At 32.4% G+C, this 24,121-nt stretch overlaps 2 protein-coding genes across 11 annotated transcripts in view; both read left to right on the top strand.

Moving 5' to 3' along the window:
- Positions 1-961, top strand: part of LOC145329192 (fanconi-associated nuclease 1-like) — a 40,068-nt gene extending 39,107 nt beyond the window's left edge. Inside the window, exon 34 of the mRNA XM_080173235.1 lies at positions 287-961. Within this exon, the coding sequence (XP_080029361.1) occupies positions 287-547 (261 nt within the window). The 3' untranslated portion in view covers positions 548-961. The remainder of the gene's footprint in view (positions 1-286) is intronic.
- Positions 957-22,191, top strand: p24-1 (transmembrane emp24 domain-containing protein). Of its 10 annotated transcripts, none has more exons than XR_013882795.1 (11): positions 957-1,052; positions 1,800-1,902; positions 2,714-2,785; positions 6,910-7,026; positions 8,821-8,945; positions 14,906-15,011; positions 19,243-19,568; positions 19,786-19,906; positions 20,297-20,988; positions 21,432-21,551; positions 22,121-22,191. XR_013882795.1 is itself a non-coding variant. In XM_080173237.1 (7 exons), exons 1-7 carry the CDS (start codon positions 973-975, stop codon positions 19,306-19,308), a joined length of 669 nt encoding a protein of 222 aa, XP_080029363.1. In that variant the 5' UTR covers positions 957-972; the 3' UTR covers positions 19,309-19,592. The 10 variants fall into 10 exon arrangements, 1 of the variants encoding a protein (XP_080029363.1); XR_013882796.1 differs by having other exon boundaries at positions 22,080-22,191; XR_013882797.1 differs by lacking the exon at positions 20,297-20,988.
- The last annotated feature ends 1,930 nt before the right edge of the window (positions 22,192-24,121 follow it).

Raw genomic sequence — 24,121 nt, 5'->3', positions numbered from 1 at the left:
TAATGAGAATTGTTTTTTTCCGAATCATTACAATTAAAATGGGTTAATTTTGAAATTTAACCAAATTTTTATTCTATATCATGCTAGAAATCTTATGGAGATAAATTAAGAATAAATAAAATTGCCATTCCTTGTATAGTGCTAGTTTAAACCAACCAATCAAGATTTGGAGATGTTCCCAAAGTATTTAAGAAAACAAATAGTTTTTAAAAGTTTGAATGCCTATAATAAATAAATACTTATGATAAAATACTCATTTAAACTTATCCATAAATCTAAAATTAAGGTCAAAACTAGTCCACAAAAATTAAAGTCCCCAAAAGCAAATGGAAATCAAGTAAAAAGGAAGTCCAAAATGAATTCATCAAAAAGCGCAGACAATACTCAAAATAGTCCACAAATGGAAGACTTTGACACGAAAAGTTCTGCTGAAAAAACCATAAAGAATGTTAGTAGAAATATATTAGAATCGCCAACGAAGGGCAAAGAAATTGACAAAACATCGAAAGAAAAAGCCTCTAAATTGAAAAGAACGAGGGTAAAATAGGGTATTCCTCATAGAAGTCCAAGGTGAGGGTAAAGGGGTGTTTACCCCCTTCAAACCTTTGTTGAATCCCTTCATTTTACTCCCCTTAAAAAAAAGCTTGGACGTCACTGATAATCATATAAAACATATAAAAAATCGCATTTAATTCAAAACTGCCAATATTTAAAAACTTCCAAACTGCCAGTGAAATGCTTCAAATTTATCTGTGATATCATAAGAAACTAGAATTTATTTTTTAATATTAATTTTGCCAATGGAATTTTGATTCTTTGAATTTAACATAGATAAATATTATTTTTTCTTCTTTGGAAAGATTATTTAGGTATTTTAAAAGTGTTAATTTTTCCGTTCTTTTACAATTTTTATACCAATAATTTTTCATACTTTTTCTAAAAATAGATTATTTAGATTTCAGATGCTTAGAAATGTTTGTTGATGTGAATAAAATGTGCTGTCTTAAGAGTTTATCTTTGGTTCTTCTGTTTCTTGTTCTTTCATTCGTCAGGTATTACAAGCAATACAAAGTGATAAGACAATGGACAAATAGATTCATAGACATGCCAATAAATGTACAAGTATAGATGTATAATTAAATTCAGACAACTACCTGGCCCAAGTGATGGGGACCTTTTTCGTCTTGTTTTCTGTTCTTATGTAGTAGCTTAGGTGTGTGTTTATATTTCCGACGCTAAAGGATTCAAAGACCCAATTGAAAGTCGGCACAGGGTCCCCAACACGTGGGTAAAGTTACATATAGCTCGTGTTCCCTCTCTTCTTTAACTTAAGTTACATGCCAACTTAATGAATATAAACAATGTAAACCTTCTGTAAATTTGATTATTGATTGAAAAGTTTAGATACCTCTTGTTTGAAAACCAACCAATCAAAACTCAATAAAAGTATCCAAAGTTTTTGAGCCATCAATTAAGATAACATTGTTGTATAAAACATTGGGTTCCAACTACCAGTGTAACATATAAATGAATTATTTTTATTTATCTGAAATTTTACTTGAGGATTGAAGTTGATTCCATTTGAGAAATATAATTGCATTGAATATCAAAATAACCTTTTGAGGCAGGTGTAGGCCCCGCAGGATTTAGTCATTGGAACCCCGCCCCCCTTCCTTCCCTTTTATTTTTGCATCCGTCCTGGAAAGCAGCGTTTTGGAGCCGTTTGATGGAAACACTGCTGGAAAAGAACTGTTCTTAATATATTAATGGACTCAAAGCATTATTATTATTATTTTTAGACTTAGTGAGAGCGTCGAGTTGACCTTTGAGCTGCCGGACAGTGCTAAAGAGTGCTTTCATGAAGTCATTGAGAAAGATGTGGAAGCCACTGTAGAATTTCAGGTATATTCTTGGGGGATCTTAAGTGATAAGACAAAAGATGATAGATTATTTGTACATCCCCAACGTAGATTAAAACAGAGGTGTACAGAAGGGGGGGGGGGATGCATCTACCCCCCACCCCTGGCAAACTTAAGGTGGGTGGGTGGTTACATCCGTTAGGGGTCCAAACCATCCTAATAGTGTTCTAGAATCTACACCCCCCTGAAACATACCTTGAAGGGGGGTGAAAGTAAAAAAAGTCACACCTTCTTGTAAGTTGTAGGGGGTTTTATATTAATTTGGACAGATTATTGTTTCTGAATCACTATCATTATTAGTGATGGCAATCCGTCAAATTTTTGGGCCGGATTCGGATTCCGGATTCTTAAAAGAATCCGTCAAAAAAATGGCGGATTCCTTGCGGATTCCGGATTTCTATTATTGGCGGATTCAGATTCCGGATTCTAGCAGTATTTTAAAGGATTTAAAAAAAAAGAAATTAAGTGCTACATAATGTCCTAAAAATTAATGTTCTTAGTGTTCTCTATAATTCACTTTCGATAATCGAACCATATTTTAAAAGATTTTATATGTAATGATAATAATCTTTGCCTTCAAAAAGAGGCAGTTGAAAGAAAAAACTCAAAACGCTAATTTTAGCCTACCAATTAGGAATCCGGAATTCGCTATTAAAAAACGGATTCCGGATTCGGATTCCAAAATTGGCCCAAAAATTGGTCGGATTCCGGATCCCGATTGACAACCCTATTCATTAATAATCATTCCCAGGAACATTTTACCGCGAATTGCACTAGATCTGTATTTTTTTCAGGTTGTTACTGGAGGGCATTATGATGTGGATGTTGAAATTAGAGATCCTATGAAAAATGTTCTCTACAAAGAGGTAATCCTCCCTAGCTCAATATTTTAAGTGATACGGAAGTACAGATATGGATAGCCTAAAACCATACCCAGACTTAAAATATATCAAAATATAAAAAAAAAACCTAAAACCATCAAGAAGCCCCCCTGTAATGAAGAATCATACCTATCGGTTTAGCAGTAAGAGAGATCCTTCGCTACTTTATATGATAAGATGTTATCTAAAAACTAATCTTGTCTTGTTTCATATTATCAAGTATCGCTATATTGGCCATGGTAGTCAGAAAAATAATTCTTTTAATTTCAAAATTATCTTAAAGAGCTTAAAACTGTAGGACACTAAGGACGTCATCAAAATCAGTCGTCAAGCTCTTGTTGTGAAAATAATCTAGCTATATAAATTGCATATATCACAAGAATATGATTTTCATGTCATTAAACAGGAAAAAAAAATGCGGTTTACTTAATTCAAGAATTGTTTAAATGATTCTAATGAATGCCTACTGCCCGTCTGTTTGTATTAGGGTTGGGCCGGATATTTAAAATGGCCCGATATCCGGCAAATTACCGTATATCCGGCCGGATAACCAGATTCTGGCATTATAAATCAGACGAATATCCGGTATCCGGATAGTTTCCATGTCCGGTATCCGGACGAAAATTGAAAATGGCCGGATATCCGGCCAAACCCAGGTTTGTATGCCCGTCTGTTTTTATGTACGTCCGTCACTCCAAGTAATTTAACAGAAACAACTCTAACTTTGCTATGGAAGGGCTATAACAATGGTTCTTACATTTTTATGATCATTTAACCAATCCTAATCATTGTATTACACTTGGTTTGTATGTCTTTACACGAAAGGACAGTAGTCTTCTTAAAAGTTTAAAGCGAAAATTTTCTATAATTAGGATAGGTCCGTCCATCCGTCCGGAAAGGTTAGCTCTTTTGATTAATTTAAGCATGTTAGAATCGTCCTATCGCTTTTAAACTTTGCATGGTGATTCCTGTAGTAGTTAGGTACATTTTAGAAAGCGTAGCAACTCTATAATCGTTAAACTTGTTGATTTTTTACTTTTTTATGTGATAAAATTATTCAATTGATCTGATTTTTGGAACACTGACTCCTAGGACAACAAAGTACAATGTTATAACCAAAGCATCTCTATAATCAAGTCCTAAAAAAAGTAAGTATGTCCTTTAACAGCATCCTGTATTTAAGCAGTTTTCTAGCAAATCTACTTAGAATTTAGTTTCGACTTTTATGCATTTATATTCTGATTATTAAGTTCTGACACTCTACAAGTGGTTAATGTTCGTTTGTCCTACCGTTTCAGAGCATCGCTTTTAAGGATGTTGTCATCCTTGTTTCAGTTCAAATCTGAATTAGTTCTAATCAAAAGCTTTCTTGTATCGACATAGATACAGTAGTTATAAAGAATTAAGGGGGGGGGGGGGGTAAATGCAACCATCTCGTAATCAATGTATAAATGGCACTTAGAATTCGAATTTCGATCTGAAATTTTGCATGAGTAATCCTTGGTAGGTCTATTTTCCCTAAATCGAACAAAAAGTTGAAAAAGTAAGGGCTAACGGCTGGCGGCTCAGCCGTTTAGCCATTCTTTGGGCTATTTTCAAATTAAATCATCACGAAACCTATCTCCACATAATACTTTTTGCTGCTCCAAAACGTTTTCAAACGGTTCTAGCCGGTAGTTGCTGGTACTAGAAATCTAGAAATGTTTTTAGTAGCGAAGCTACTCTATAATTCACTTTGTCCGTCCGTCAGTCAGTCAGTCCGTCAGTCCGTAACGCTATGGGGGAAATGGGATTTACTCAGCTCCTATAAAAGATAGAATGCTGAAATTTTTTGTCAACATTCCCATTATTAAGGAGCACAATTGACTATAAAACATCATTTGCGGTCGGACCGATTTTTAGCAGGTTTTAGGCTATTTTTATATTTTTCACATTTTTCTCCATATCTTCAGTGTTTATGGGCCGATTTTCAAAATTTTTCAGTTACAGATATCAAATTAAATTTCCTGTCGTTTAAAGAAACAATCATGAAGGCCAGACTGCCTTTTTAGCAGGTTTTAGGCTATTTTTATATTTTTCACATTTTTCTCCATATCTTCAGTGTATGGTCCGATTTTCAAAATTTTTTCAGTTATAGATATCAAAATTAAATTTCTCGTCTTTTAAAGAAGACATCCATGACGGCCAGACTGCCTTTTCAGCAGGTTTTAGGCTGTTTTTTTTATATTTTTAACATTTTTCTCCATATCTTCAGTGTTTATAGTCCGATTTTCAAAATTTTTTCAGTTGTAGATATCAAAATTAAATTTCCCGCCTTTAAAGGAAATAACCATGACGGCCAGACTGCCTTTTTGGCAGGTTTTAGGCTATTTATAAATATATTTAACACTTTTTTCCATATCTTCAGTGTATATGGTCCGATTTTCCAAATTTTTAAAGTTTTTAAGGATTTAAAAATTAAATTTTTTGTCGTTTTAAGAAAACAACCATGGCGGCCAGACTGCCTTTTAACAGGTTTTTGGCTATTTTTATATGTTTTACATATTTCCCAAGATCTTTGTTTATTTTGATCTAATTTTCAAACTTTTATGGGATATCAGTATCAAAATAATTTTTCCCATTGTTATGAGCATCTTTAATATAATTTACTTTGACCATCGTCATCATACAAAATAAAACAAGGTTTCATATTTATTTTATACAATAAATCTATTCTTGATTTTAGTAAAAACCTTTTAAATCTAACTGTACGTATTCCCATCTACGATTTTTTGTGCTTCGCTACTTATGGATGTTGTCATCCTTGTTTTTGTATCATTTCACATGATTTTAAGCAAAAATATGTTTCAAAAAGTTGATTCCTCCGTAATTTATGATAGATTTGCCCTAAAAATAGCCCTTAAATTTTAAAAAAAAATATCAAATGTGAATAGATTAATCCCAGGTAATATTATACATTATATAAAAAATGTTTTTAAAGTCTTGTTTCTAATAGATTATTTTTATGTAACTAGCTTATAATGTTTTAATCTGTGATTTTCACATTAAGTACTTAGGTATATGTTATTTAATCTTCTTAAGTTATATAAACTTTTATTTTAAATGATATCAAGTATTTTTCAGTGAAGTTAATATTCTTACCTAATGTACTTAACAAATATTGAATGTAAAATTAATACAAACTTAACCCGAAACAAGGATGACAACATCCATAAAGCGAAGCAATGAAACAGTAGGACAAACGGACATTAACACTTATATAGTGTCAGAACTGAATAATCAGATTATAAATGTATAAGAGTCGAAGCAAAGTTGTAAGTAAATTTGATAAAAAACTGCTTTATACAGGATTATGTTTATGGACATACTTACATTTTTATGACTTGATTATAGAGTTGCTTCGCTAATAACATTATACTTTGTTGTCTCAGGAATCAATATACCAAAAATAAGATCAAACGGATGATTAGATCACATAAAAATTTGTTTAGAATGGACGTACGGACATTTTGGTAATGATTATAGAGTTGCTACGCTTTCTAAATCGTACCTAATTACTTAAGGAATCACCATGCAAAATTTGAAATCGATAGGGCAATTCTAACATGCCTGAATTAATGAAAAAAGCTATCCATTATGGACGGACGTACGGACGGACCGACCCTAATTATAGAAAAGCTTCGCTTTTAAAACGAGATATGGACATGGTGTAACCGCCATTTTCCACCAATTTGGTAAATCATTGGGGCCAAATATTTTGACAAAATTCCCAATAGAACAAAAAAAGTTCCATTATATTAGGTTATAGGAACTTATATGAACCAATAACTGAATTACTTTAATTTTTCTCCCTTGTGTTTACACTTTTTTTTTGGGGGGGGGGGGGAAATTTTGGAATATTTCTTTTCATAATTAATTCAGTTGTTGGGTATATCTTATATGAGGTATTTGACAGCTGTATCTGGAAGGAGGACCATACTAGCAAGTATATTTTATATTAATGTTTAAGTAAAGAAAGAGCATGAGCTAAGGAAAAGCTATATTTTGTGAGATTTTTCTAAATATAGGACAGTAAAGCTATATTTTTGAGTATATTTATTAATATTCAGGTAAAGAAACAGTATGACAGCTATACCTGGAAGGCTGACCGTACTGGCGAGTACATTGCTTGCTTCTCCAATGAATTCTCAACATTTTCACACAAACTGGTCTACATTGATTTCCAGGTAATATTCATGGATCTTAAGGGATAAGACAATGGATGATTGATCAAAGTACGTCCACAATAATAGAAACAAAAGTACCCCATTGGTAGATTAAAATTAAAAAGATTATACATAGCTAGTTTGATCCAATCAATAAAAGATCTTTTGAAAGTCCTTAAGTTTTAAGCCAACGTATTAGATTAACTTTGGGAAACAGTGAAATTATCAGTCTACTTTTACTAAGACTAGCGGCTTCGCCCCTAGCCTCTGGAGACTTTGCCCCAAGAGGTGATCAAAAAAAGATTTTTGGCGAAATTCGTAAAAGGGCCAAGGAAATCTTCAGCAAAAAAAAGGCCCAAGCAAATCTTAAACAAAAAAAAATACCAAGGAAATCTTCAGCAAAAAAAAATTGGGGGTATTTTGTTTTTGGGAGGTTGGGGGTGTCCAACCCCCCAAGAAAATAGCCTAAAACCACTACAGGACCAGTAGGTATATTCCCTGAAGAGAAGAATCCGATCGGTTCAGCGGTTACCGAGATCTTAAGGGACGGACAGATCTGTACACGCTCTGATGTATTATAAATGTGGATTGTTCCTCTTATGTTTTCCTATTGGTTGCTTTAGAGACTATGTATCTAGATGTTCTATATCTATTTGTAGAATGTAGAATCCGTCTAATTTTTGGACCGGATTCAGATTCTTACAAGAATCCGACCAAAAATAAAACGGATTCTCCGCGGATTCCGGATTCTTATTTTTGATTTATATTATAAAAGGCTTAAAAAATTTAAGGGATTTAATTTTACAGGGTACTGGGCAGAATCTAAAGCTGCGTTTTTTCATATTTTCACAGTAGCTTTTCTTCTATTTCCAGACCCTACAGCGGCCAAAATGACTGTTGAAAATTGAAATATATATTCGGACCAAAAAAACTCAAGACGCTAATTTTAGCCTAACAATTAAGAATCCGAATCCGCTATTAAAAAACGGATTTCGGATTCAAAAATTGGCCAAAAATTGCGCGAATTCCGGATTCGGATTCGGATTGCCAACCCTAGTAGAATGTATATATAACTACCTACTTGGATATTGCACCAGATTTTCGCTTACTCTTATAAAATAATTTCTATTGCTTTACCCCATCCCCTCCCCGGACCATGGAGTAACGCTTCAACTGATGATTAAGGGGAAAGTTTTTAATGCAACCATCTCGTAATCAATGATTAAATGGCACTTAGAATTCGAATTTCGATCTGAAATTTTTCATGAGTAATCCTTGGTAGGTCTATTTTCCCTTAATCGAACAAAAAGTTGGAAAAGTAACGGCTGGCGGCTCAGCCGTTTAGCCGTTTTTTGCCTATTTTCAGGGCAAATTCATCATTAACTACGTAGCAATCAACTTTTTAAAACATATTTTTGATTTAATTCATGTTAAATGATAGGAATAACCATTTTTAAAATTTCTAGTACCAACAGCAACCGGCTAGAACCGTTTGATAAGGTTTTAGAGCGATAAAAAGTATTTTCTGGAGATAGGTTTCGTGACTAATTTGCTCTTAATTTGCCCAAAAAAAATGGCAAAAAGGTTGAGCCGCCAGCCGTTAGCCGTTACTTTTCCAACTTTTTGTTCGATTTAGGGAAAATAGACCTACCAAGGATTATTCATGCAAAATTTCAAATCGAAATTCGAATTCTAAGTGCCATTTAATCATTGATTACGAGATGGTTGCATTAAAAAAAAACCTTTAGCAAACAAATATTGACGACAAAATTTCCTTGTTACAATATCCACGTAATATATATCCATTGTTTGTAGGTTGGAGACGAGGATCCTCTGCCAGGACTGGAGGATCATACAGGTCCTCTCACACAGATGGAGTCCTCTGCACAGGAGGTGCATGAAAATCTTAACACTGTCATTGATTATCAGACACATCATAGGTAGGAGTAGTTTTGCAGGGCATCGTATTATAGACAGATTTCAGCGGATAGTAAAATTACATCAATTTTGGCTTTTTTAACCTCGAGAGGTCATTATTTCTCAGTATGGCTCATAACCGGTAAATTCCAGCTTGAAATTATTCGGATTCGGAGCCATACTGGAATATTTAGTTACTAGCGGATACGCCCCTAGAGGCCTCTAGTGGCACTTTAATTGCTTTTTTTATATTAAAAATATGCCTATTTTACGTTTGACGTTTATTTTTCGTTGAACTCTCTTTCTAAAATCGAGATATTAAAAAAAATTTAATTTATCTAGGGAGGATGGTGGTACCCTCCCCCAAAATAGTTATAAACCTTCCCGGGACATATGAGAATCTACCCTGTTAAGGAGAACCCGATCGGTTCAGTGGTTAGCGAGATCCTTCGGTACAAACACACAAACATCCTGTTACTTTATCTGTATTATTAAAGACAGCTTTCCGCGGATAGTAGAATGAAATATTTGAATATTGATTTCCGTTTTGTTTGCACAGTGGGGGGGGGGGGGGGCCTAATTCTATTTACTGTCACAAGTCAGTATGACTCAAACGCACTCTATTGATAATTTGGTTCTTCTTATCAGGGTATATGGTTTTAAGCTATTTTACAGTGTGTGTAACACTCTCATCCCCTAGAAAAGAAAAAAAACTTCCTATCCCATTTAAAATAAAATATATAGGGGGAGGAATACTACTGGGTTTTTACGGGATTTCAACATTAAATTAATCTAGCAAAAATAATTCCTTAAGATTTGAAACTCATAGTTTTAGATAAGGGGGGGGTTTTAATGCAACCATCTCGTAATCAGTGAGCAAATGGCACTTAGAATTCGAATTTCCATCTATAATTTTGCATGAGTAATCCTTGGTAGGTCTATTTTCCCTAAATCGAACAAAAAGTTGGAAAAGTAACGGCTAACGGTTGGCGGCTCAGCTATTTTGCCATTTTTTTTGTTGATATTTATACTGCAAATTAGTCACGAAACCTCTCTCAACATAATACTCTTTTCTACTCCAAAACGCTATCAAACGGTTCTAGACGGTAGCTGTTGGTACTAGAAGTTTTAAAATTGATTATTGCTATCATTTAACATGAATTAAACCAAAAATATGTTTTAAAAAGTCGATTCCAACGTAATTGATGATGGATTTACCCTGAAAATAGGCAAAAAACGGCTGAACGGCTGAGCCGCTAGCCGTTACTTTTCCAACTTTTTGTTCGATTTAGGGAAAATAGACCTACTAAGGATTACTCATGCAAAAGTTCAGATCGAAATTCGAATTCTAAGTGTCATTTACTCACTGATTACGAGATGGTTGCATTAAAAAACCCCCCCTTATCTAACTCTGGAATTTTATTACCTAATAATGTTATTTTTATATTTCACCAATCTACGTCAATTCATGAAAAATCTGAAATTAACTTTGCCTTGACCTTTATTAGGGAATAGAGGGGACATCGGGCGGTTTTTAAACTAGTCCCCAAAGTCTTATAAGGGGGGAGGCGGATGTGCCACTTTTTGAAACCAACAAGTAAAACGCGCATGATCTTAGCCCATAAAAGAGTTACAGCTCTAAAATTCGGCACAGCAGTTGCTTTTGTGGAGAACAGTATGGAACTGTGAGAAAACGACGGCGGAACCGCCGTTTCCCACCGAAATTTTTTTTGCTTGTTCTCGTCATAAAAGACAATTTTCAAACTTCTGAGATAAACTTTTTTTTCATAAAATTTTCCCTTATATTTTCACTTGACACTTGTAATATTTTACAATTGCTTTTTTAATATTGACATTTTTGAAGTGTCACGTGAAAATATAATAAGAGAATTTTTACGAAAAAAAAGTTTATCAAAATTTTTTTAGCGGGAAACGGCGGTTTTCGGCTGTTTAGCCGCCATTTCTGTACAGTTCCATGTTGTTCTGTGCCGAATTTTAGTGCTGTAACTCTTTTATGTACAAATAATCTGTAATAGCCAAGATCCAATGATGCACAGGGAAAGCTTCACTGAAGAAAAAACACGTAAAAGAGGTCTTTTTCGCGCATTTTTCTGCACTGCGAGATAATTATGCATTATTGATTTATGGCTATTCCAGATTATTTGTAGACCTTCTTATGCCGCTTAAAACAGTGTGCATGATCTGTATGTTCAGCCGTTTGGCAGCTAGCAGCCTTTAAAATTCATAGATTTTTAGAAATATTGCTTACCAGCAATATTTTACCGTGAACTGCAGTAGATCCCAAATAATTTTCATTCTGCATTTAGTTAGATATTACACACATACCGACAAACAAACTTTCTGTTACTTTAATAGGATAAAAATTAACATTCTTATTCATCTTTTAGACATACCTACTTAATTTAATTATTTTAAATATTTATTTGTTTATAATATTTTTTATTGAATAGCTTCTTTATTTTATAATGGACAGTACTTTAAATATTCATTGTTTCATTAACAAATAATAATGGATGTATAATTCCTTGGATATTGAATCAGATTTTTTCTACTAAAAAATGCTAATTCCAGATGGATAATTCAGTCCCTTTACCCCATCCCCTACCCTTTAACTGGAAGAACCTACTGATAAATAAATAAAAATCATGTTAACAACCTTAATTGGTGACAAAAATTTCCCTGTTATAATATCCATGTAATACATATCCATTGAAATAATTTTATGAATGCAAAACTCTTGATTTTTAAAAAAGCTTTTTAAAAGCGAACCTTTTCTATAATTGGGATCGGTTCGTCTGTCTGTCACAAACGGATAGCTTTTTTCGTTAATTAAGGCATGTTAGAATTGTCCTATCGATTTCAAACTTTGCATGGTGATTCCTTTAGTAGTTAGGTCCGATTTAGAAAGCGTAGCAACTCTACAATCATTACAAGAAAGTCCCTACGTCCATTTTAAACATGTTGATTTTTTTTTACTTTTTTTAACAACAAATTTTTATGTGATTCAATCATCCGATTGATCTAATTTTTGGTATGTTAATTCCTGGGACAACAAAGTATAATGTTATAAGCAAAGCAACTCTATAATCAAGTCCTAAAAATGTAAGTATGTCCATAAACATTATTCTGTATCAAGCATTTTTTCAACAAATTTACTAACAATTTTTTTTTGACTCTTATACATTTGTATTCTGATTATTCAGTTTTGACACTATATAAGTGTTAATGTCCCTTTAACGACGAAACGCCCTTTAAGAGGCGTTGTCATGAAAAGGAACTATACCAAAAACTTGAAAAAACGGCTATACTCAAAAAACGCCTATCTCAGAAAACGCCTATCTCAAAAAACGCCTTTTTCATAAAATGCCTACTACATTTTTAAAAATTATCCTGTATGGAAATATGTCAGTCTAAGAAGGTATATTGTACAATATGTACATTATGAATCTTCTTAAGAAGAATGTACATTCCTTAAGCACTTTTTTTTTAAAAGCATTTTGAGCAACAACATACTAAAGGTTTGCTTTTTGAAAATTGATCACAACTGAATAACAAAAACTTTTACCTAGTTAATTCATGTTTTAAGTCTCTTTATTTCATATATCTACTGCAAACAACCCAGTTTCCTTTTCAGTTATTAAACTAAGATGAACAACTATGCGCTCTATTAAAACATACTTCTTATTTATTTTCTTTATTATTTGACCTAATATCTTGAATTAACAGAATATATGGTTGAAATGTTGTAAATATTACTAAACCTAGTAAATTTGTAAATAAAGATGTTGTGGAATTTTGGATGGGTGAATTTCAAAATAGGGTTGTGAAATTTGGGTAGGGTGTAAGGAAGGGATAAATAGTTTGGAAAACACAAAATTTTGTTCTAGTTTTTATTATGCTTAAAAGAAATTTTAGATTCATGTTATATACTCATTAACATACACAAATAATATACAAAATATTTATTGAGTATGATATGCTTTAAATTTATCAGAATTATATAGCTGTTCATCAAAATAAAAAATTAGTTTAAAATGATTATTATTATAATTTATAAAGCAATTTAAAATTTTCTATTTAACAATTTAACTTTCCATATTTGATGAATTTTGGGGGAAAAATAGGGTGAGGTTATTTTAATGTCTTATCCCTATATTCCTTCTTATTTTTATCAGATTCAAAAATGATGTACTTTTTAATGAGCTTCAATAATTAAACTCTTTCCTCCAATGAGTTCTCCCTACAATAATTTTCTCCCATTTATTTAAACTTTCCCTATTTTCTTAATATAGCAGCTACTCTTTAGTTTACCATTTTATCCATATTTGTACATAGTTTATTAACTGGTTGATTTGGTAACTGTTTATTTTTGTTTTAAGTAAGAGATCATGAATGACAAGTATTGTATTATTCTATTGAATACTATTTATAAATTAGGCTTTATTTTTCAAAAATGTAGTGGGCATTTTATGTAAAAGGCGTTTTTTGAGATAGGCGTTTTCTGAGATGGGCGTTTTTTGAGATAGGCGTTTTCTGAGATGGGCGTTTTTTGAGATGGGCGTTTTCTGAGATAGGCGTTTTTTGAGATGACCCGAAAAAACTTTAAGCTTTCAGTTGGTGTTTATTGCTAGCTATACCTGCTTCGCTTATTCAGTGCATAATCTACCTTGTTTTTTTAACTTTTACATCAATCCCTAGTTGTTATTCATGAAAAAATATTAGATTAAAATATTTGGTTATTGAGTGCCATTCATCCAAAATCCTGCTTTTTCATGAATGGTTAAAAGATTTTCTCTCATTGAATAGTCAAATAAATTCTATTAATCGTAAAATTGTTTTAGAAGATAAAAAACTAAACGCCAGTCTAAAGGGATAAGACAATGATCGATAAATTGATATACATCCCTAATAATGAAATACAAAAATACCCCTTCTGTAGATTACAATTAGTGGTTAAAACGTTTGGACACTCAACTTTATGAACCAACTAATTAAAATTCAATAAAAGTCACCAAAGTTGTTAGGCCAACGATTAAGATTATGTTATTATAAAACTTTGGGGACAAGTGTCATAAACTGACCAAGCCTATAAGTTCACAAGAAAAAAATGTAGCCCTGAATATTTTTGAAAATGATTTTAAATAACAAGGTTGATATATCATTCTGTACAACTCTTATCATAACAAGAAAGTCCATTGTCACGAAAATAGCCTAAAACCAAGATTTAACAAGTATAGCCATATTTCTGATAAGCGGTTTGAAAGATAATTAGCATCTTTCAAAGTGCACTAAAATTATAACCCCTTATTTTTAAAGTAAATTAAAAATAAGGAAAAAGTAGTTCTTTTTTTCATTTGCATAATTCTTAGTGATGGCAATCCGTCGAATTTTTGGGCCGGATTCGGATTCCGGATTCTTAAAAGAATTCCTTTCGGATTTCGGATTCTTAATTTTGTCGGATTCCGGATTCTAGCAGTATTTTAAAATGCTTTTTTTAAAAAAAAATTAAGCATGAAAAGCTGTGAAATGAAAATAAATACTTACAAAAAAAACGCAACTTTGGATGCTAGCTACCATTATACCTGTAGTTAAGGAGAAACAATAAAATACTTTTTAGGTATATGTCTGCCACATTTTTAAAAAGTTTTGTCTATAAAAAAAAACTGTTATTTGTATTTGTAATTTTAGCCTACCAATTAAGAATCCGGAATCCGTTAAAAAAACAGATTCCGGATTCGGATTCCAAAATTTGCCCAAAAATTGGGCGGATCCCGGATCCGGATTGCCATCCCTAATAATTCTAGCAATGCCCAATCCTACGGGGCTACCTAGTACCCTATATAATCTAACCTAACCTGACTTAACCCTCTCCTAACTTTTTCATTAATGGGAGAGGAGGTTCTGAGCTCTACAAGGCAATTTGAGTGAAAACGCCTATAAATATTATGATCATTTATTTAAGGTTACGTGAAACCCAGGGTAGGCGTAGAGCTGAAGATTTGAATGAGAGAGTTATGATTTGGAGTCTGTTTGTCACGTTTGCCATCGTTCTTGTTGGAATTGCACAGGTTAGATAGATAGAACGATAGATATAGATAGATAGATGGATGGATAGACAGACATAGTGATAGATAGGTAGAGTTAGACAGATAGATACAATGATTTGGAGTCTGTTTGTCACGTTTGCTATCGTTCTTTTTGGAATTGTCCAGGTTAGACAGATAGAACGATAGATAGATAGATGGACGGATAGACAGATAGACAGACAGTGATAAATAGGTAGACAGATAGATACAATGATTTGGAGCTTGTTTGTTACTTTCTATTGTTCGTGTTGGAATTGCTCCCAGGTTAGATAGATAGATGGATGGATATATGGATGGATAGATGGATAGATAGATAGATAGATAGATAGATAGATAGATAGATAGATAGATAGATAGATATAGTTAGATAGATAGATAGATAGATAGATAGATAGATAGATAGATAGATAGATAGATAGATAGATAGATAGATAGATAGATAGACAGACAGACAGACAGACAGACAGACAGACAGACAGACAGACAGACAGACAGACAGACAGACAGACAGACAGACAGACAGACAGACAGACAGACAGACAGACAGACAGACAGACAGACAGACAGACAGACAGACAGACAAGAAGACATATAGTCAGAAAGACTGACAGATAGATAAGTATGTAATTTAAAGACTGAAAGACAGATAAAGAAACTGTCAGATAGCTTAAAATAAGCAGAGGAACAGACAGATGGATAGACAAACAGAAAGACGTATAATTTGAAATGATTGATAGACAGATAGTTGGACAGACAGACAGAAACTTGGGAAAAGGACAGATTTGAATTAAGGGGGGGGGGAAGTTTGTACACTTATAGGAAATGAAATTCAGTACCAAAGTTTGGGAGGGTACTGTGGGCTTGTTTTTAAAGTTATCAACCTAATTCTTTTTGTAGGCTCTCTTATATGACTGGATATACACGTATTTTTTTGAAAATTGAATTTCGGCACTTTCCTTCTAGGGGCTTGTGGAGCAATAGACCCCCCAAAACACTAAAAATATGAGTTCTCAACTTATTTTTAAAGATATCAACCTGATTTTTTTTTATAATACTTTTTTAACATAACCGAATCAACGAACCATTACAGATTTCATTTTGGGACTTTCCTTCTAGGGCCTAGTGGAGCAATAGACCCCCCAAAACACTAAAAATATGAGTTCTGACCTTATTTTTAAAGATATCAACCTGATTTTTTTTAATAATACTTTTTTAACATAACCGAATCAACGAACCATTAGAGATTTCATTTTGGGACTTTCCTTCTAGGGCCTTGTGGAGCAAAAGACCGCAAAAAACACTAAAAATATCAGTTCTGACCTTATTTTTAAAGATATCACCTGATTTTTTAAAAATAATACTTTTTCAACATAACCGATTGAAGAAACCATTACGGATTTCATTTTGGGACTTTCCTTCTAGGGGCTTGTGGAGCAATAGACCCCCCAAAACACTAAAAATATGAGTTCTGACCTTATTTTTAAAGATATCAACCTGATTTTTTTATAATACTTTTTTAACATAACCGAATCAACGAACCATTACAGATTTCATGTTGGGACTTTCCTTCTACGGGCTTGTGGAGCAATAGACCCCCCAAAACACTAAAAATATGAGTTCTTACCTTATTTTTAAAGATATCAACCTGATTTTTTTCAATAATACTTTTTTAACATAACCGAATCAACGAACCATTACAGATTTCATTTTGGGACTTTCCTTCTAGAGCTAGTGGAGCAAAAGACTCAAAAAAACACTAAAAGAAAATTGAAGAAACCATTACGGATTTCATTTTGGTACTTTCCTTCTAGGGGCTTGTGGAGCAAGACCCCCAAAATCTACGTACTATTACAGATTTCATTTTAGGACTCTCTTTCTAGGGGCTTGTGGAGCAAAAGACCCCAACACTAAAAATATGAGTTCTGAGAAACCATTACGGATTTCATTTTGGGACTTTCCTTCTAGGGGCTAGTGGAGCAAAGATCCCAAAAACACTAAAAATATGAGTTCTGAGCTTATTTTTAAAGATATTAACCCGATTTTTTTATAATACTTTTTTAACATAACCAAATCTACGAAACAATACAGATTTCATTTTGGGACTTTCCTTCTAGAGCTAGTGGAGCAAAAGACTCCAAAAAACACTAAAAATAGGAGTTCTGAGCTTATTTCTAAAGATGTCAAACTGATTTTTTAAAGAAAACTTTTTTAACAACTGACTTAATGAACCATTACAGATTTCATTTTGGGACTTTACTTCTAGGGACTAGTGGAGCAAAAGACCCCCCAAAACACTAAACATATGAGTTCTGACCTTATCTTTAAAGATATCAACCTGATTTTTTTAAAACACTTTTTTAACACTGAACTTGGTAACTTTTACAGATTTAATTTTGGGACTTTCCTTCTAGAAGCTAGTGAAGCAAAACACTAAAAATATTTTTTTAATGTGAAATTTTTTCACATAAATGAACTATGTAATCATTACAGATTTTGATTTCCTTCTAGGGTCCAATGAAAATGCGCTTGAATCAATTCACAGTCATATTCAAATATTATGTAGTATTCTTAAAAAAAATTACATTAAGACAACTAGATTAAGGTTTCATAATACTTGGTATAGAAATACTGTACAAAGACTAAAAATGATGATGTATCCTAACAAATTTTAAAAAACTATCTACCTACATAATTGAAAAAAATTAAGTATTCAGTGTAAAAAAAGAAAACTATTAGTTATTGATTTGTTTTTCAATTGCAACAAATACAGCATGTCTTTTGCCCCACTAGCTTCTAGAAGGAAAGTCCCAAATGAAATCTGTAAAAGTTACCAAGTTCGGTTATGTTAAAAAAGTGTTAAAAAAATCAGGTTGATATCTTTAAAAATAAGGTGAGAACTTATATTTTTAGTGTTTTAGGGGTCTTTTGCTCCACTACACCCTAGAAGGAAAGTCCGAAAATGAAATCTGTAATGTTTCTTTGATTCGGTTATGTTAAAAAAGTATTATAAAAAAATCAGGTTGATATCTTTAAAATTAAGGTCAGAACTCATATTTTTAGTGTTTTTGGGGGTCTTTTGCTCCACAAGCCCTAGAAGGAAAGTCCCAAAATGAAATCTGTAATGGTTTGTTGATTCGGTTATGTTAAAAAAGTATTTTAAAAAAATCAGGTTGATATCCTTTAAAATAAGGTCAGAACTCATATTTTTAGTGATTTGGGAGGTCTATTGCTCCACAAGCCCCTAGAAGGAAAGTCCCAAAATGAAATCTGTAATGGTTCGTTGATTCGGTTATGTTAAAAAAGTATTATAAAAAAAATCAGGTTGATATCTTTAAAAATAAGGTCAGAACTCATATTTTTAGTGTTTTGAGGGGTCTATTGCTCCACAAGCCCCTAGAAGGAAAGTCCCAAAATGAAATCTGTAATGGTTCGTTGATTCGGTTATGTTAAAAAAAGTATTATAAAAAAAATCAGGTTGATATCTTTAAAAATAAGTTCAGAACTCATATTTTTAGTGTTTTGGGGGGTCTATTGCTCCACAAGCCCCTAGAAGGAAAGTGCCGAAATTCAATTTTCAAAGAAATACGTGTATATCCAGTCATATAAGAGAGCCTACAAAAAGAATTAGGTTGATAACTTTAAAAACAAGCCCACAGTACCCTCCCAAACTTTGGTACTGAATTTCATTTCCTATAAGTGTACAAACTTCCCCCCCCCTTGAGGATTTTAACAGTTGAATCAGATATAGATAATGTTTAGTTGATGGTATAAAAATGGCTATTTTCTAGGGATGGCAATCCGTTAAATTTTTGGACCGGATTCGGATTCTTACAATAATCCGTTTAAAAAAATGGCGGATTCCCGCGGATTCCGGATTCGGATTCCGGATTTTAGCATTATTTTAAAAGGTTTTAAAAAAAAATAATTGAAATTAAGTGCTACATATGTCCTAAAAATTAATGTTCTTGGTGTTCTCTATAATTCACTTCCGAGAATCGAACCAGATTTTAAAAGATTTTATATATAATGATGATAATCTTTGCCTTCAAAAGCAGGAGTTGAAAGAAAAACTCTAATTAGCCTAATTTTAGCCTACCAATTAAGAATCCGAATCCACTATTAAAAAACGGATTCAGATTCCAAAATTGACCAAAAATTGGGCGGATTCGGATACGGATTGCCAACCCTACATTTTCAAATTTAAATTTTGTAGGTGTTTGTGCTTAAGTCTTTCTTTGCAGAGAAGCTCCCCTCTCAGAGATATGCCACACTCAGATAGAAAGATAGATAGCCAGCCATCTAGATGTCTTTGGGTATCTTGATTGACCATCATTAGTGGATATAAAATAAACTTTCACCACATATAGTCTAGTAATGAAATTAACTGTGACACTTTTTTAATGCTAGTTTATTATTCCTGCAATGAAACCAGTTTTTATTTTTATCAGGGCTCGGCAGCCGTTATTAAAATGAGCGCCTGCCAAGCCCTGATGATTCCATTGTTTTTAAAATATCTGCTTTTAAAAGACGCATATTTAGATATGTTATTGCTAGTTTTTTATGGTCAGTATTAATTCAAATTGGGCTTATTCCGTGAATTAAACGCTGTCTTTTATGGTTTAACTTTACAAAAAAAAGTCCACGGATACGCATTGGAAATTAATTGGATTCTGGAATTCGAAGCCATACTTGAAATATTCAATGCCTACTTAAAAATATTTTTTAAAATGAATATCTAAATGTGTGTCTTTAATACGCTTTTCTGTATTATCAATCCAAATACACTTTTTTTTTGTAGAAATTTGAAATCACAATTAAAAATATTCAAGTAATAATTTTAATTTAAAGTTTTAAGGTTTTTTTCTAGTGTAAAGAGGGTAGAATGTAAAATTATTTTCTTTTATAATGAATAAGATACTAATGAATTGTTGAAATTTTAACAAATTTCGCGTTGGCCTTAATAATGTCTATTAATGGTATTAATAAGTTAGCCTAGGTTTAAATTTTTACGATTATAAGAATGATAATTTATAAAGATTTGTTTTTTTATTATTTAATTATTTATAATCTACATTCCAGTATGGCTTTGAAACCAATTGATATCCGGTGGATTAGAATCGGGTCTCAGCCATACTGAACAATCATGTTTTGCATCGCATTACATACAATTTCTACGAATATTAAATATAAAAACAATACCAGATTTGTTAGCACGGGCCTTCAGCCTGGCGGGGTCCAACAAAACTGATTTTAATATCCGCGGAAAGTTGTCTGTAACACGATGCGATAAATGACTATAATTGTATTATTACAGAGGGAAAAAAGATCTTGTTTTTAAGTTTAGTTTCTGTGATAGTGTTTTTTTGCTAATAGTTTTCATACTTTAATATTATGAGTTTTTTTCTATGAGTTTTATTTTGCAACCATCTCGTAATCAATGATTAAATGGCACTTAGAATTCGAATTTCGATCTAAAATTTTGCATGAATATTTCTTGGTAGGTCTATTTTCCCTAAATCGAACAAAAAGTTGGAAAAGTAACGGCTAACGGCTGGCGGCTCAGCCGTTTTGCCATTTTTTGGCTATCTTAAGAGCAAATTAGTCACGAAACCTATCTCCACATAATACTTTTTGTCGCTCAAAAACCTTATCAAACGGTTGTAGACGGTAGCTGTTGGTACAAGAAATTTTAAAAAATGGTTATTGCTGTTATTTAACATGAAATCAACCAAATTAATGATGAATTTGCCCTTAAAATAGGCAAAAAAACAGCAAAACGGCTGAACCGCCAGCAGTTACTTTTTCAGCTTTTTGTTTGATTTTGGGAAAATAAACCTACCAAGGAATAGTCATGAAAAATTTCAGATCAAAATTCGAATTGCCATTTAATCATTGATTACGAGATTGTTGCATTAACACCCCCTTAATAACACCTGGTACATTAAGATCCTAATCAGAGGTGTCCAAAAATCGAGGATTAGGGGGTGTACCCCCTCCCCCTTGGGAAAATTAAGGGAGGTGACAAGAGTCTAAATTATCCTAATACACCCCTCTTAAATAGCCAAGGGGGTGTCGAGCTAAATAAGTTACATCCTCTTTATTTTAAGGGATTGAAAAAAAATTTCGCGCATTAGTTAACTAAAATAGAAGGCTTGTTTTACTTTAGAGTGTTTATTATATAAGGGGTATATACACCCTCTGACAATGAAATAACACCTCTCTTATTTTATGTAAAACCCCCCCCTAAATCCACCCCCCCCCCCCCTCACTTACATCCTATGATTGTGTATTTAATAGGGGTGTCCACATTTTTAGGTGCACTTTTTGCACACATCTGACAAAACCCTGTGCATGCCACTGATCATAATCAATGAGTTACATGCATGGATATATGCTGCTTAGGGTTTTCATTTATCCAACAAGTTTTGTCATCATTAATTCCAATGTGCATTAATAAATTGTGAAATAAAGTATTTGAAAGACTTAGATTATCATGGAATTGTATTTTGTTTTTGGAAACAGGTCAGAAATATTTACATTTTAAAAGGTAGTTAAAGGCCAATTGCAGGAAGGGAGGGGATAATGGACTGCAGATTTTACTGGCATCCCAAACTGTTGGGTATTAATCTTGATTTTGGTTCACATTGGGTAAACTTTTCAGTGTCTAAACTTTTCTACCATAATCATAATTGAGGGTGTTAATCAAATTATCGTCTATTTTCGTCAAGTTCCTTAGCGAAAGCGCGCGAAAAAGACTGGTTTTACTAGAGTTTTCTCCATCTGCGCGTTTTCATTATTCCGATTTAAAGTTGTTCCTGGTTATTAGTTGCAGGAGGGTGGGGACATTGGACTGTAAATTGTACTTGTACCCAAAGTTTTACAACTACATTGGTTGATTCATCAGCTCAAAAACGTTGGGTACTTACGTTGAATTTTGATAGATTAGTTCCAAATTCTTCAACCAATAATTTATACCTAGAGAATGTGCAATTTTGTATATAATCATTGGAATTGTATGTCAATTTATCTGCCATTGTTTTATCCCTAAAGATTCCTGTGTATTTCTGACTTGTGCCTGCTTTGTTTTCAAGTGTTTTGATATGTGTATGTTAATTAATTTATGTATATTGTTATTACAATTCAAATAAAATGTTTTAGCCTATATTGATTTTTAGTAGAGAAACTATTTTATAATTCACGTCAGTCAGTCCGAAACGCTATGGAAGAAATGTGATTTTCTCCGCTTCTATTAAAGATAGACAGCTATTTCTTTTAGCGAAGATTCCTATGACATATGCGCATCTGATCTTTACATTGTTTTGTCCGTTTGTTAAGCTTTAAATGATGTAAACATTATGTTATAATGTTTCATTATTTTATTGGATTTTATGTATTTACTCTCTTTTTTTTCATTGTTATGAGGAATGAACATCATATGCCCTATAACTCACTTTGTCTGTTCGTCAATTCCATGTTTTTCTTGAGCTTCGCTACTTATGGATGCAAGTTGTAATCCTTGTTATAAATAGCAAAGCTATTATATCTATATTAAAATAAGTGGGAGGTTTATAATTGCTCAATAGACACTTTATGTAAAAGCACCAAATTATCTTAATCTCAAAATCTTTTTTAATCGCTGATTTGCATCTTAAATAACTTCAAATAAAATTAAGTTTAATTTATTGTACTATTCTAATTTAAATACAAAACAGTGTGTTCAATTGATTTTCACGACTAATCAGATGACAACATCAATAAGTAGCTAACCCAGAGCCGTTTTTTTAACGAAAATAACAGATCAAGCAAAATATGGCGGCAAGGGCTCCGACTGTTAAGGGTTAATGTAACATCAAAAACTTCATATGTTCTTGTTCTCTATACAATTTTACACAAGACAAAATAAAAAGTGTTGTAAACCAATCTAAATTGGTGTTATTTCGAACATACATATGAGAAATAATGAATGTACTTTTAATATGTTCAGCATTTGACGATTGACAATTAAAGACACCTTCAACAAATGCTCGACATTTTACACCTTTCTTATGGTGGCGAAACATACTTTTTTTTTCATTAATAAAACATAATTGATAGTATACAAGTATATTCTGAAAGAAAATACTAAGGTTCATTGCTGGAAGGTACTAAAAATCACATGCTCTTTTTCATGCATGCTCCCCTTTTATAATTATCTATAATATTTCTGTTAATCTAATTTTAATATTTTAAACTTTGTATGTCAAATAAACTTGTCAAAATATATTGTAATAAATTTATTTTAACAGAATAAAAACAGAATTACAAAGAATACAATAAAATAAATTGAACATTTTATTTCATATTTTTTTAAAAACTATAATAACAAACTATATTAATTTAAATCAGTAAAATAAATATTATAATCAGGGCTCGGCAGCCGTGACGAAGCCTCAAATATAAACCTGTTTGGATGCTTTGAAATATTTTTTGAAAAGAGGAATTGCCTTGACTTCAAGCTGATTTTTTAAAGTTTTAAAAAGGTTGATTTCCCTGAGGCTTTTGATTTAAACATAAAACAAAAACTAAATAATCTTTGACACAACTACATTATTATACAGGCTAACACATAATTAACTAAATTTCCCTTTAGTTATCAGAAAAACAAGGATGACAACATCCATAAAAGGGAAGCACTGAAACGGTAGGACAAACGGACATAAACACTTGTATAGTGTCACAACTGAATAATCAGAATATAAATGTTTAAGTGTCGAAGCAATATTGTAAGTAAATTTGTTGAAAAACTGCTTGATACAGGATAATGTTTATGGACATACTTACATTTTTAGGACTTGTTTATACAGTTTCTTTGCTTATAATATTGTACTTTGTTGTCCCAGGAATCAATATACCAAAAATCAGATCAATCGGATAATTAGATCACATGAAATTTTTTTGTTAAAAAAGTAAAAAAAAAACATGTTTAAAATAGACATTCTGGTAATAGTACCTAAATACTGAGTCACCATGCAAATTTTGAAATCGATAGGACAATTCTAACATGCCTAAATTAACGAAAAAGCTATCCGTCTCGGACGGACCTACCCTAATTA

Source organism: Acartia tonsa, chromosome 10 (assembly GCF_053477335.1).
Source record: "Acartia tonsa isolate MP-2025a chromosome 10, ASM5347733v1, whole genome shotgun sequence".
NCBI lineage: Eukaryota > Metazoa > Arthropoda > Copepoda > Calanoida > Acartiidae > Acartia > Acartia tonsa.
This window is presented reverse-complemented; position numbering and strand designations above follow the sequence as displayed.

What these genes read in the sequence shown, in the direction of transcription:
- p24-1 (XM_080173237.1), top strand. Translation starts at nt 973, where the DNA reads ATGTTTGTTGATGTGAATAAAATGTGCTGTCTTAAGAGTTTATCTTTG. An exon ending in AAGCCACTGTAGAATTTCAG is followed by an intron (nt 1,903 to 2,713) that starts GTATATTCTTGG and finishes TATTTTTTTCAG; the next exon opens with GTTGTTACTGGAGGGCATTA. An exon ending in GATTATCAGACACATCATAG is followed by an intron (nt 8,946 to 14,905) that starts GTAGGAGTAGTT and finishes CATTTATTTAAG; the next exon opens with GTTACGTGAAACCCAGGGTA.